This window comes from Watersipora subatra, chromosome 4, assembly GCF_963576615.1.
Source record: "Watersipora subatra chromosome 4, tzWatSuba1.1, whole genome shotgun sequence".
NCBI classification, from domain to species: domain Eukaryota; kingdom Metazoa; phylum Bryozoa; class Gymnolaemata; order Cheilostomatida; family Watersiporidae; genus Watersipora; species Watersipora subatra.
This window is the reverse complement of record NC_088711.1, coordinates 36,889,592-36,904,182: the sequence shown is the minus strand read 5'-3', so window position 1 is coordinate 36,904,182 and position 14,591 is coordinate 36,889,592. Positions and strand designations below refer to the sequence as shown.

General features: G+C 36.4%; 1 protein-coding gene and 1 long non-coding RNA gene across 3 annotated transcripts; one reads left to right on the top strand and one right to left on the bottom strand.

Annotated features, from left to right (window-relative positions):
- The first annotated feature begins 899 nt into the window (after nucleotides 1-899).
- LOC137392738 (uncharacterized) lies at nucleotides 900-11,403 on the top strand. 2 transcript variants are annotated; one of them, XR_010978237.1, is made up of 4 exons: nucleotides 900-937; nucleotides 1,094-1,162; nucleotides 9,045-9,246; nucleotides 9,986-11,403. It is a non-coding gene; the product is annotated as an uncharacterized lncRNA (long non-coding RNA). The 2 variants fall into 2 exon arrangements; XR_010978236.1 differs by lacking the exon at nucleotides 900-937 and having other exon boundaries at nucleotides 1,063-1,162.
- LOC137392737 (uncharacterized) lies at nucleotides 8,317-14,339 on the bottom strand. The gene is made up of 3 exons (XM_068079059.1): nucleotides 13,855-14,339; nucleotides 10,028-10,140; nucleotides 8,317-9,234 (listed from the first exon to the last, which is right to left on the bottom strand). Exons 1-3 carry the CDS (start codon nucleotides 14,093-14,095, stop codon nucleotides 8,608-8,610), a joined length of 981 nt encoding a protein of 326 aa, XP_067935160.1. The 5' UTR covers nucleotides 14,096-14,339; the 3' UTR covers nucleotides 8,317-8,607.
- Between the last annotated feature and the right edge of the window lie 252 nt (nucleotides 14,340-14,591).

Genomic DNA, 14,591 nt, shown 5'->3' with positions numbered 1-14,591 from the left:
GACATTCGGATTGGTCAAGGCATCCCAGTTTATGGAAAAATCTGAAAGTGCAAATTTAAGGTAAAACTACAATATAACCATAATAAAAGACATATAAGCTAAGTAGTTTAAACATAATTTTGTTTAAGATAGAGTATGTTGTATTATGTACTGATTACTTTTTTGTTAATTAGTTTTTATACCTTTTGTCATGCATTTGTTTTAATGCATTTACATAATACATTAAGAAGTTGTCATAAATTTTTGGCTATGCAACAAATTAGTGTATTATTATTAAAATATTTGATCCAGTATATGACACTATTAGCATACACTGTTGGCCTCAGAGCAAATTAAGATTTGCCTTTCCCATGGAACTCCCCTGGAAAGGCAAACCTGCCTCTGGAGTTTTAACAAAGGCATGGTGTTTGTCATTTTAAAAAAATTAACAATTTCTAATGTCCAGATAATATATATGGTGATCTCTACTATTCATATAACGATATGGCAATATATATGGCGTTTGCTAATATCCAGAAAATATCTGCCTATGGAAGTGAATCAAATATCAATGTATCAATATACTAATGTAATTTATTAATCTACTATATTAATAAATACTGTAGATAGCTACAATGAAACGAACGCATTATATTTAAAAAAATTAATAAAGAATAATTAATAAAAAGGCTTTATAATTACTTCTCAGAAACAAGCAAATAGGGATATATGGCGTACAGGTAGAGTCGGTGATATAGTTATCTTTCTCTTTTTCAGTCTCTCAAGTCAACTAAGATGGTACGATGGTTTGGTTTTATGGCAGCTCTCCATGACGCTCCGTTGTTGACAGTCGACTGCCAGGAGCTGAGATGGATGTTTCTCCACATCATCATCTGCTTGCTACACCTTTAAATCGCAGTCTAGCCCATCTTTGCTCACAATTTCCTTTCACAGAGTTGTGAGTATAGCAACTGTCTGATAGAGATATGCAACATGATAACTCACTCCAAGTTACACTAGGCGAAGGGCAAGATAACTTAGCATATTTGTTCTTATTTGACTGCATTTTGCTTCGCTTTCGTTTTCAAAGCAAATAATCTCTTCTTCCGTATAGTTGTCCATACGTAAGGACAAGCATGTGTCAAAAGGACAACACAGGACAAACCACCTTCAACATACTATGGTATGCTATGGTAAGCTATTTCCTATGCCTATGGTAAGCTACATGTATGTATTTCTAAACCCGTCTGTTTTGCGTTTTGGCCTGTTGTGGAGGCGCAGTCGAGGGCACTTTTGGTTTTCAGAGGGTACCCTGAAGGTGTACGCCGGACAAAATGTCGAAAAATTATTTATATTGGAATAAGCTACATGTATGTAATAAGAGCTACTTTAGTTACGTGTGTGTTCATAAACTTGGAGTTATCTTCTTTATAACTAAATGAGAATTATGATAGTGTCTTTTTTGGAAGCATGTCATGCTTCCAAAAATGATGGTTGTACAGTAGTGTGACCCAAATTATAGGAATCGTGCAGTTTTAGGAACAACAAGTCACGAGCTCTATTTATGTAATGCAACACAAGAGTTTCATCCCGTAAAAGTATCCATAATATTGTACAATTGTCTGTTAATTATAGAATAAATACGATAACATTATTTATAGATAGTATATAGTATATTACCCAACCCGATTAGCAGTAAGAGATGATGTTAACATGCACGGGTGAATTATTTTCAGAACATGTCATTTAAATTTCTCATGTATGTTCTTCCAATCTAAACAGCGTTACACTACTTGAGCATATGCTCACCCTGACCTTTGCAAGCAGATATTCGCTTCCTTAACAGTTTGGCAGTGTAACATTCTTTTCTTGCATTATGACTACTATAATTGCTGCTAGGCCTGTCAGCGCTGAATATTTTGTTGTAATTTTGAGTCCTTATTTGCTATCAACACCCATTGGAGATGTTGGCTCGCCGACACCTCCTCCTAAGTGATCTTCAGTCAGCCAATAAGGAACTTTCCTATAGCAGATGGCTAGCCTTATATACGAGTACCCTTCAAGCCAAAATGAATTCTATTAACTGGTAGCTGAAACTGGCCATCTAATCCTTGTTGGCTTATAACTTGAGGACAATTCTTGAGTCAAGCCTTTTAAATCCCTTTGCAGTCTCCTACTCATTACTTGTCGAAAGTCTTTATGAATCCAAGAAATCATGATATCGTTCGTCGAACACGTCTCTAATAGGGCAAAAGTTCAGTTGTTGCATAAAAAACATTAAAGGTTGACGTGCAACAAAATTTACATTACAGTTATTTGGTATCAAAAGATTCACCATGTCTTACTCTGCTGTGTTGTAGGTACAAAATATGTGGAAATGTGATTACAAGCTCAAAAACGAACAGTCAATCGTAGCCATCACGAAACCGCCGTAGATTGAAATCAGTTTATTTCTCTGACGTAGTCATTACATTTGGTTATTGTTTTGTCACGTGATGTTCTCAAGTAAATTGAAAGGCCAATAAAAAGCTCAATATAAAACTTCTCGTAGCACTAGTTTATGACAAAAACTTCGGGTTTTACCGAAAACCCCATATCAAATATAGATGCTCGCTACTTTACAGTTTTGTTTCGGCTTGGTCAAATCGTCTAGTCGTAATCTGATCATGTGACCCATGCTTTGCATATAATTTCTGCAGCATTTCTCGATTATCACAGGTGACCAACAGGCTCGTCACGTTTATCAGACAATGATATGTGCTTCTTCAAGCTAAGGTTGAAAAATTAAACAAATTTTCACGATAGGTTATAAGATATCAGTGCTCAAAGTGACAGCATTACAATGACAATAAAATAGACGCGTAAGAACAATAGACTTGGTTTTATTGAATTCGTGAAGTACATTTGTGAAAATATTTAGACGAATGAGGTTGTGTGAAAGTGTAAACAGAAACCATCTTGTACAACTACGTCACATTTGAGCCGTTTTGGAAAGAGATTCTAATCTACGGCGATTTTATGATTGCTGCAATTAACTGTTCGTTTTTGAGCTTTTAAGAGCTTGTAATCACATTTCCACATATTTTGCACCTACAACATAGCAGAGTAAGACATGGTGAATCTTTTGATATCAATTAACTGTAATGTGAATTTTGTTGCAAGTAAGCCTTTAAGGTATTTTTAACTTTAGGATCACAGTTTATGCTGATGCATCCCCACTCATGCATTTATATCCCGTGTCAATCAAACCTACCCAATTTGGTTATCAGGTACTACTTTGTACCCTAATCAAAGCAAAAACTACCATATTTGTCCTAAAATTATGAAGGATGAGCAATTTGAATCCAACCCTTTAGTGTGCACCCTGATCGCATAAGCCTATACCCTTAAGGACTTCAGAAGCAACCTAAATTAAGCCATACTGAGCAATTTGATAGCCTAATTTTGCTTTGCAACTGAAATCTCATTTGTAAGCATTACCAGATTGCTGATGTTGTTATTGTCATCAATCCTCTGCTTTAGGGTGAAGTGACTAGCTAATTGAGATTGCTTTTCAACGATTATCCGTATCGTATTTCTCATTGTTACCACATAAACCTTTTCATCTTTGCATTTTTCAGCTCATTAATAGCTAAGTTTCAAAAGATCATAGACATTATAAGCAGGTTAACGCCAGAGTTCCGAGGCACACAAACAAAATTATTCTCACTGCTACTGCATCATTATTTGCGTTGTGCAGATAAACAATGCGATTGGCATTTTAGTCAACTAGAGACGCTTGCTGCTAATGAATGCTGACATTAAATTGATTGTACAATTCAAATGTGACAGCACATGGTTGATAGCGCGCTACTGTTGCTAAATAATTTCACGCTGGGCACTGGGCTCACTGCATCCTCTCACCAAGTTATGAAGCAAGCTTTTAATCTACCATTGGTGTAGCATTGGTGTATTTAGCTACCTATTACTACCATGTTGTTTAGTTGCACTCCTGTGGTACTATTCTTACCAGTCGCAAAACAACTCTTACCTTTAGTAGTAAGTTGTTGGCTAACTAATCATCTTAGCCTCTCTCTCTTGCTCCCTGTCAAGTTGCAAGAGAGAGTTGTAAGTTGCCAACCCTAACATGTTGCTAAGTGACTACACCGCTCCCAAATGTTCAAGTCTCTCCTTAGAGATGAGCGGTACAAATGACAATAGTGCTGATAAAAATGTGGGTGTACAAGCTTATTTGAGTGAAAGAGTTACTTAGGATCGATTCCATCCATAACTATACATAATCGAAAGTAAACATAAAGCAGAAGAAAATGAGAATTGAAATCATAAAACACATATTTTTGATTAATTTACATATTATATCCATGAGTGTCCAGTCAGTTAGGGCCTATTCTACTGTTCTCGTACAATTTGACAGCTACGGACAGAAGGTTTGTACCCTGAAATCACAAATAGCTGGTGCTACTGGAGCTTTTGCTGCCAAATCATATCTAGTTGGTTCGACACTAGACTTTTTTAACTCTGTCGAAGCACTGCACAGTTTACACTTGCTTGAATAGTTATCTTGTGACTGTGGTTTCACAAGATCCATCCGTATCCTCATATGCTGGTAGCTTTGATGGCGAATTTGAAGCTATTGCTTTTGAAGATGTAGGTCATTTTTCACAGGGATTTGATGCTGTCACACTTTTTAGCGTTGTTTGATTTGATTTATTTATGTTGGCATATCGACGTTATAAACTTAAAGGTTGACTTGCAACAAAATTTACATTACAGTTATTTGGTATCAAAAGATTCACCATGTCTTACTCTGCTGTGTTGTAGGTACAAAATATGTGGAAATGTGATTACAAGCTCTTAAAAGCTCGAAAACGAAAAGCCGCCATAGATTGGAATCAGTTTATTTCTCTGACGTAGTCATTACATTTGGTTATTGTTTTGTCACGTGATGTTCTCACGTAAATAGAAAGGCCAATAAAAGGCTCAATATATAACTTCTCGTAGCACTAGTTTATGACAAACACTTGGGGGTTTTACCGAAGACCCTGAATCAAATATAGATGCTCGCTACTTTACAGTTTTGTTTCGGCTTGGTCTAATCGTCTAGTCGTAATCTGATCATGTGACCCAATACTTCGCAAATAATTTCTGCAGCATTTTTCGATTATCACAGGTGACCAACAGGCTTGTCATGTATATCAGACAATGATATGTACTCTTTCGAGCTAAGGTTGAAAATTTAAACGAAATTTTACGGTAGATTATATGATATCAGTGCCGAAAGTGCATGGCAGCATTACAATGACGATAAAACAGACGCGTAAGAACAATAGACATGGTTTTATTGAATGCGTGAAGTATATTCGTTAAAATATTTCGACGAATGAGGTTGCGTGAAGATGTAAACAGAAGCCATCTTGTACAACTACGTCCCCATTGAGCCGTTTTGGCAGGAGATTCCAAACTACGGCGGTCCCGTGTGGCTGTGATTAACTGTTCGTTTTTTAGCTTTTAAAAGCTTGTAATCACATTTCCACATATTTTGCACCTACAACACAGCAAAGTAAGACATAGTGAATCTTTTGATACCAAATAACTGTAATGTGAATTTTGTTGCAAGTCAACCTTTAAGCTCCATCAAAGCTGACAACTATATCTGTCATTATGTCACTCTCTGTATTTTTTCATACCACTTTCAATGACGTGAAAGTGCTGCAGGAGGTGCAGATGAGTTATGTCTCATAATTAATGCCTTTGTTGTATCCGTCCTGCTTTTCTTCATTTCATTGGCATGTCCTTGTTGAGATGTCTCTTCCCATTCACAGAACGGCCATTGAAGGTGCCATTGAGCAACTTCTGTAATTGATTCTTTTTGGAAAATAAAAGAGTCTACTATTGCTTTTCTATAATCAGGATCAACACGACTTCAATTCTTATCAATAATTTGACAGATTCTTTGTTGAATTTACATTTCTGTGGATCAAGTGTGACACCAGCAGCGAACAAGATGTACAGAACCCACCCAAATATTTCAAGTTTTTCCTTAGAGCGTACATGTATTATATCAGTATGTCATCCATCTGACAATGGATGCCCTGCATATTTGCTTTACAAAATCTCTGGTGAGTAAATGATAAATGAAAGCTGTTTACAATAATTGTAGCCAAACAGGTTGGTAAGTATTATGGTTTTTCAGGAGGCCCAACTGACTGTGATCTAAAAATTTCCAGAATTGGTCTTCATTTTATTAAAATATGTTACATTCCATTCACATAAATATCACAAAACCCATTTTGAGCTTTCTTAATTATGCTATTTATGTGTTGCTCATTCTGTAACCAAAATAACTCAGATTCTAGATAAGGGCCTTCAGCGACTCCCTTTTAAAATGGTCCTTGGATGTTGCCAACTTACTTTTTGAATTGCTATTCATCTTTGCATATCTCTGACCTATCCCATTATCTCAACTACCCACATGTTCAGTAGGGCGAAAATTTGGCTGGACACTGCAAATTTATGAAATATTTTACCAAACATTACACAGTCGATAAGTACCTGTTTTTTGCTACAGTCTGTGTTTTATACCTGCTCAAATGTGAAATATCACAGCGATCTGAAGGGATTAGTGCTTCCACAAATTAGGGTGCTCATTATTTATTAAAAGCCAACACTAATTTTTTTAATACATCTATTCGAACTTAAAATTGCCTACATTCATAAAACATTCCTGGAGCTTTAAATGTTTTCCTACCTTCAACATTACGATCATGAATAAGATCACTTTTCAATGTCCCATCGTCATACTGATCTGTCTGGATTTGAAGATGATAAATAAACTGATAGATGTTAGTCACCTATTTCATCATATTGAAATCGATTCTCACCTCTGTTTTTAATTAGCTAAAACTAATTGTCAAACAAGTGAATCCTTGTAATCCTTCCATCAACAGATTTAAAGCAAATGGTTGCAAATTGGCACGCTATCAGTTCTCACATGTACAAATAGATTTCAAATTACATTTTAAAAAATTTTTCATATATAGCCAGACTACTATCTGAAAAAGTCAATTCGTTGTGGAAATTATCATCCATTAAATTAGCTTTGAGTCTCAGCTGCTTTTCCAGCTGCAGCTTGAGTTCACCCGTCACTTTAATGTCTCTCCAGAGATTATTTATACACTATAAATAAATGCAGATTGTTGCTGTCTTTAGATATCATTTGTAGTCTACTTTCATTATAGACATACCATTTTATACATAGCTATCACTATTCAGGATCATAAACGATGTCATATTATGGTTTTATGTCACAAAACAACTCTTGTAGTAATTAGTTATTGACTTTAAGCATTATTTTTTTCAGGTGTTGTACCTCAGGCGCTACATTACTAGATCACAGATACCTAGCAATAGCATTAACAAAGTGATGAAAACTTTTACCTGATTTATTAACATTTAATTTACAAGTTTTCACGAGCAACTAACCCATGGCATATTGCAACTTTTTTAAAACTACAATTTTGTGGGTTAATTCAGATCATTTGTAACAAATTTCTTAGAGGAAAGATGTATATTAATCTTAGAGGAAAGATGTATATTAATCATTAATTTCTTACCAACATATGATTTTCCAACCTGAGTCGCATAGTTAGCATCCTTACTCTCGTAGTTATTTGCTGAACAAAATTTAGAACACAACATGCAGCTTTGATCAAATCTAAAAGTAGTTTTAGACTAGCAAAATCTTCATTTGACCGAACTGAATGTCTGTAGTAAGTTGATTGTTTGTGTTGCGTTCGTTCGTTGTGTTTGTGGGAAAGATTGAGTGAGTTCATGGGTGAAATCGCAAGTGTTTGAACTGCAGCTGTGGCTAGTAATGAATGTTTATAAATCTAATTGTTTAGGGCTTGATATTTTTGTCCACTGGTTGTGTCATGATTGACTCATGGTTTTTTGATGAGAATGGACACACTAAAAGAGTAGTAGACAGTTGGACAATACAATCTTGGTTGGTCTAAAAGAATGTAACGCCTTTCTGGATAGAAATTGTTTTCTAAATAAAACTATTAGTGACAAATACTAAAATATATTTAATTTTTATTGGAAGCGTCGGAATAAAACTATCATGGCCAAAATATTTTGCCCGAGTCTGACTAGAGTCAGACTAGAGATTTTGCCCTCTAGTCTGACCACTCCCTCGTACCTCTCAAAGTGTTCAAGGTGAGGCTGACGCTAGTACTAGCGTTTGCACTGCCTCTTATTTCGCCTCCAGTGTGTTTCAGCCTTCAGACCTAATCAGCAACAACAATAACCATGAGACATTTCAAAGATAATCACTCATTTTATTCATTCCATATGTTGTTCATTCCATATGTTTTTGTTCTCTGTTCAAGCTAGAACTTAAGTAATGGGCTAATTGGTGTCATGTTTCAGAAGGTCTAGCGTGTCAGTAATGTGAGTCGCACTATTTAGCTTAGAGGTAATCAGTGTAAACTTGATCGGTGATAAATGATGATCAGACAGAGTTAGTTATCACTAGAGAACTCTTATCAGTCTTATCATATAGTTAAGCTGTTACTCTGTTGTCTCGCAATCGGATGGTGCTAGGCCATGGTAAGGGCAAACTTCATATTAGGAGTATTGTGCCTCACAATTGTCTTCAGATTGATAACTCTCTGTTTTTGACACTTCTCGGACATCACTTTCTTCCATCAAAGGCTCATCTAGGATGTTATTCATGCTCGTGTTGTACGAGCTCAATGTCCCACATGTTTTCAACTGATTTTCGCATGGCACATTCACATTGGTCATGCTTGTGCGGAGAATGTTTGAGAATTTTTCAAGGTTTGAGCACCACATAGAGGATTCAGTACCCTCAGTGCAATCCACCTGGCTTGGAGCGTCAGATGATGGTTGTAGCATTAGCTCACCATACCCTACATCAAGAAAATAGTCCTCATCATATGTGTCATCATCCATCTCTGTTTCGCTCGTATCTCCATCATATTCATTGTCAGTAAAGTCCTCTACGTTATTTGTGTTCAACGGTTTACTGTTTCCGTTTGTAGTTTCGTCAGACGAGCCTTCTGCCGAAATCTCAGTCATTGTTTGAATGCTTGGGAAGTAGTGATGCGAACAGCTGTCTCCCGTCAAGTCGATGCCTGAATCGGCCTTTTCAGAAGGTGCATTGGAATGGCATGGTTTGGGATCACTCTCACGTGAATCAAAGAATGAGAGTACAGAATTACATCTGCGAATCTGAAATAAAAGGTAAAAATATTAAAATTTATAGCATGGATCAAACACACAAGCTATTGTCCTTGTGACCCGCTTTGTTCATACGTTTCTAATCAAGTTTATCACTGTCAGGAGGGCAAATCACAGCAATGGACCTCTGCTAACAATTAGTGAACTGAAGGCAATATTGCAGAGAAGAGGAGAAGATGTGTGTATTCAGTAGTAAGGTACTGGACTAAGTGCGAGTCTGGATCTAGCCGATGATTCAATACCATTGCATAAGCCTGTTTCTATTGTTTCCAGCCGATAGAACCGGTTTCCTATTGTTTCTATTATACAAAGTCGTACGGCAACTAAATGGTCATTGATTCGCACAGAAAGGAAGAATGCATGAAAATGGCAAGTGCATGTTACTTTTTCAGCATTTGAGAGTCGTATGAAAAAAAAAGGTTTGGCAATGCCACACAGTTAATAGATGTGGCCAATTGAAAATTCTTGGTTTTAAGATATTTGATTTGAAAGCCTGTAACCTCCATTAGCAGAGATGATTAGATGCAATAAACAGAGACACAGCAATTCCAACAAGATTTACTTTACATACTCAAATTGCAGCAAGTATTCAAAGAGAATTCTATATTTCTTGTTTTTCAGTTTATATAAGCTAACTAATCTATTTTTATTTAGATATATAAAAATGGTGAACTATTTTGAATTTTGTATCGATTAATTTGAAAATTGATTTATATTTTTGTCATTACTTTTATGTTTTTAGTGCAAGGATAAGAGATATAATAAGTTACTAATATGTACCAACCCTTTCTGGCTGCCGCAGAAGCTGCTGTAAGTACTGGTCGAGGAGCAACTCTCGCTTTTCTGCAATCGCTCTTTTATCCTTGCTGAAGAGGCTGACCAGATTTTCTCTAAAACCTACCAGTACAGAGATGCTGTCAACAGATATGTATTTTGGACAGTATATTAAATTACCTGCCCAGTATGACTCACTTTACAATTTCAATTAATTTTTCATAACAATTACACGATTCTCAGGCTATGGTGAAAACTCCATCATTCACCTCCTACTCCATTTGGTCAATGATTATATTCCTATGTTTGGAGTAGTATCTACATTGATATGCCATTCTTCAATGTTTGTAATTTAAATTCTAGAGACTACCTATTTTTATATTGGTTGCTAGCGCTATTTGGTGTGACCCTACTATTCCAACTTGCGCCAGAACAAGCTGCATAGCTACTAGCCATATAGCTACTAGTTACTTGCAGTTACAGTAGCTATTATATGCATGCTAACTGTCACGCATATTATTTTAAGGTCCTGTTGGGCCATGCTCAGGTGAAACAAACTGTTAAGACCATGTTGTTAAACATAGACTTCTCTTGTAACTGGCTCAATTGTACATGCATATTTGGTGGCTGCTAAAAACTGCTACAGTCTCGACCAATCAGATGATGACGTATAAGAAGAATTGCATTGATAACATTTCGTGAAACTAAAGCTAAGTTTGACCTTGAACACCAACTTACAAACTTGTTCCACACACTGCTAAAACATTTTACTTTTTTGTTTTCTACAAACTGATCTTAGTAATGTTAGAAATGATCAGAGGTGCGAGTGAAGGTAAATCTTTATTTGCCTAGACAATGATTTAACTCTTTTCAATAAAATAACTGAGAAATTCTGTTATTATTTATGGTATGACCATTCTATATATAAGGTTTGAACCCTGTCAATTCATTGGTCAGCTGCTTTAAACAATAACAAGCAATCATTTTTATGTCCTCAAATGACTGTTCGAGACCGTAGTTTTTCTGTAAGCCATGGCTGATCATGTGTGTGCAATTTAGCCAGTTACAAGAAAACTGTCGTTTCAAATGACCAGAGATTTGGTATATCTACATGAAATTCTCTGCTTAACGCCATGTTGTTAACAGCATAGTGTTAACAGCATAGTATTAACAGATTGTTTTACCTGACTGTGGCCTGACAGGATCTTTAATGTAGAATGACTATGTAATAAATTCACTAACACATCAGGGATATAAGGTGCATTATAGTTTATAATGGTTTGGATTTGCTGATTAATGGAATAACACGTTATTTAATACTGACAGAGTTTGACCATCTACTCTCACTAGGCTAGTAGACGCTGGCTGAATAAAATATCTTAAATGTCCTGCTAAGCTTTCACTGTTCACAAATGGCCTGGCAGACCATTCGTCGCAGTTGATGATTGGAGCCTTAATGATGTTGACGGAGCTACAATCCCTGCTAACATTATTTATGTTATGTATTACGTATTGTAAAGGAAAACTACAGATAACACAGAATTCAGAATTGCTATGCGAGTGCTTGACACTGATGGACAGCAGTGCTACTAGAATAGTAGCTCGACTAGTAGCTAGTCGAGCTACTATTCTAGTAGCACTGCTGTCACGACTAGTAGCTAGTCGACTAGTGGTACTAGAATACAGGCAGTCAGCAGCATTCAATGTATCCTTAACGTGAAGGAATTAGTCTCAAGTTAAAGCACCGGTTATGTCACAACCTGCATTAAAAACTTAACATTGTGGCAATTTGATAATTCAATTTTCAATGTTTCAATATGTCATTAATTCAATTTTCAATGTTTCAATATGTCATTAATTCAATTTTCAATGTATCAATATGTCATTAATTCAATTTTCAATGTTTCAATATGTCATTAATTCAATTTTCAATGTTAATTAGAAAACTTGTAGCTTGTTTGCTGCCTTTTACTGGTTGGACCCTGAGTTATCTTGACCCATATCCTGTCTCATCAGCCTAAAAAGTCTTTGTGTTGTACGAACTATGTTTATCCATCAACTTAAATAAAGGACAAATTAGTAGAGCTAGTAATATTGGTTGTTAGAACAAGGCACATGCTAGTATTGGGTTCAACAGCCTGCGTCTGGTTTCTATGAAGTGATCTTAACTGATAATAACCAGTTTTATCTACAGCTGTGGTGACAGCGGCATCAACAGACAAGTGAAGTTTGAACTTTGTTAGTTTGATCTGATCTGAGGCCATGTTGCTCGTAAAATCAAAATTGCTAAAACCCATCTTAAAAAGAAATGATATTTATTTTGCTTCCCTATTACATTTAGTAGTCGTACTGTTGTAATTTTTATTTATTAAAGAATATTTTAAATATGTTGTGGAACTTGAGTAAAAACCACTGAGTTGGCTCCGTCGTCAGGGTTCTACTGCTTTGCTGGAAGCTTGGCTAGGTTTACCCGGAGCTTCATAGTGACAACCATCCAAGCTTGCAGCATGATAAGCCATCAAGTCGTTAGTGAAAACCAACTGCGAATGTCTCTTACAATCGAAGCAAAACGATGAATGAGTATATTGTCACTCAATTGTAAAGCAGCGCAGGACAGTTAAAGGACAGTCGAATAATCCAGGCTTTGGCAGACCTGCTTCTATCTTACTAATGTTTCCTTTTATTCAGCTATAAATGCAATGTATTCTAAGTAGCTGGCATGTTATACACCTAACTTAGGTAAAAGCTCACTAAGAATAGTTATTACATTTACACTGATGTGCAATGAAGAATGAGGCAACTCAATATAAACTTCACATAACTTGAAACTTGTTTAAGAATATTTGAACAGCACACGGCATACTGTAGGTTTTACCGTTGAACTCGAATGACAGTTGGAAGGCCGAGTAAAGAAATTTGCGTGCAACAATAACAAATAAAATTACGTACCGACGATATGCTCATAAAACTATAAATTACATATTCTCTCTTTATTGTATCTAGCCAATGCTCGACAATAATGCCACTGTCAGACTCGGTGCTGAATATTAACCACTTTAATCAATCAGAGACGGTTAATGATTGCATAGTAGAAAACAAACAGTGGACATAGAAATGATACCCGATCTTTTATTTGCCTATAGAAATTAGTTTGAGGCGAACAAACCTGTAACACATGGCGTCTACAATGTGAATAGTTATATTGCTAATTGTGTGGACAACTGTCATTCATGTGTGCCACCACATGTAGGATTTTAGGAATTCTATGGACCCTCTGAGATTTCCTACTTATGGCCACCTTGATTGCTCCATGTAAAGGTTGCAATAAACAGCTCATCAGTGATCTTAGAGGTCTTGGTTATGCTTTTGTTTACCCCTTGTAATACTAAGAGATAGTATCTAGTTTCAAGTAGTAATGGCATTCATCCCTTTGCTGGAATGCAAGTTTAAAATAAAGGCTTTCACATTCTTAGGTATATCAATTGACTCACAATCTCTGCCATTTGGAACTTTCGCTTCGCTCTTATCCTAATCTAATTTTTGAATGCATTTTTGTGTAAAAACATGCGCTGAATCACATCGCTAGTTTCTCTGCTCTCTCTTTATAGCTATACATCGTTGGTCAGCTCTATAAAGTATCGATACAAACAACTCTTCAAAAGACTTCCCTCATTATTCTCAATGAGATGTCTATGCGATTTTTGTTCCACGGATTGTAAATGGTATTTATGGTTTATAAAGTAAGTACATTCTGTTATCAGGAACCTCCCATCCCTTCTAGAGTCTTCCATGCACCAACAATATTAACAGCACTCTAATTGGTCAACTTTTACTCACTTGTTTTGAGGTTGAACTTCAGGTTCCGCAACTCTGGAAATAGCTTTTCCAGGTCATTATGGAACCGTTGAAATTCTGCGAAGGTTCGTTTGATACACACGCTCCGCTCGTCTGTCCACTCCAAGTCTATCACATGTATAAAATCATTTTCTCCATGTACCTTGGTGAAGCCAGTGCAACGAGCTGAAGTCAATGCTAGGTTGCAGACCGTTAATGCAGAGCAGGTGCTGCTAGCTGACATTGCTGTTACATTACGATGCCTCGGTCCGTCAAATTTAGCAGTAAAATCTGTTGCAACTATTTATTTTGCTCCTAAGCTTATGAGAAGCTGCAAGGTTGTGGCAATCTCTTTCTTCATCTGTTGTTAGAAAAAGCAATTGAGTTGACTAGTTCTCCTGGTCTCTTTTGTGCCTCTCTCTTGTGAAGCTAATCAACTCTTGTTACTTCAATAGAAGGGCGTAATGCTTACGAGTGACTTGGCCCTCCGCTAGTATATTCCTTTGCAATATATGTACACTGTTTGAGCACCGCCTTACTGTAATGTCTATAATCGTGCGTATACAAAGCTTGGATTAGCAAACACTGGGCGTGGCTTTTGTTACAGTGACCCATCAGGTTTGAGTCCGCTTAACAAACACTCCTCTATACATCAACCATCACCCGCCTTGCGTGGCTTATCTATGTTACACTCTGTTACCCGAGCTACTCTCGAGATTCTTGATATCGTGATGTTTGAG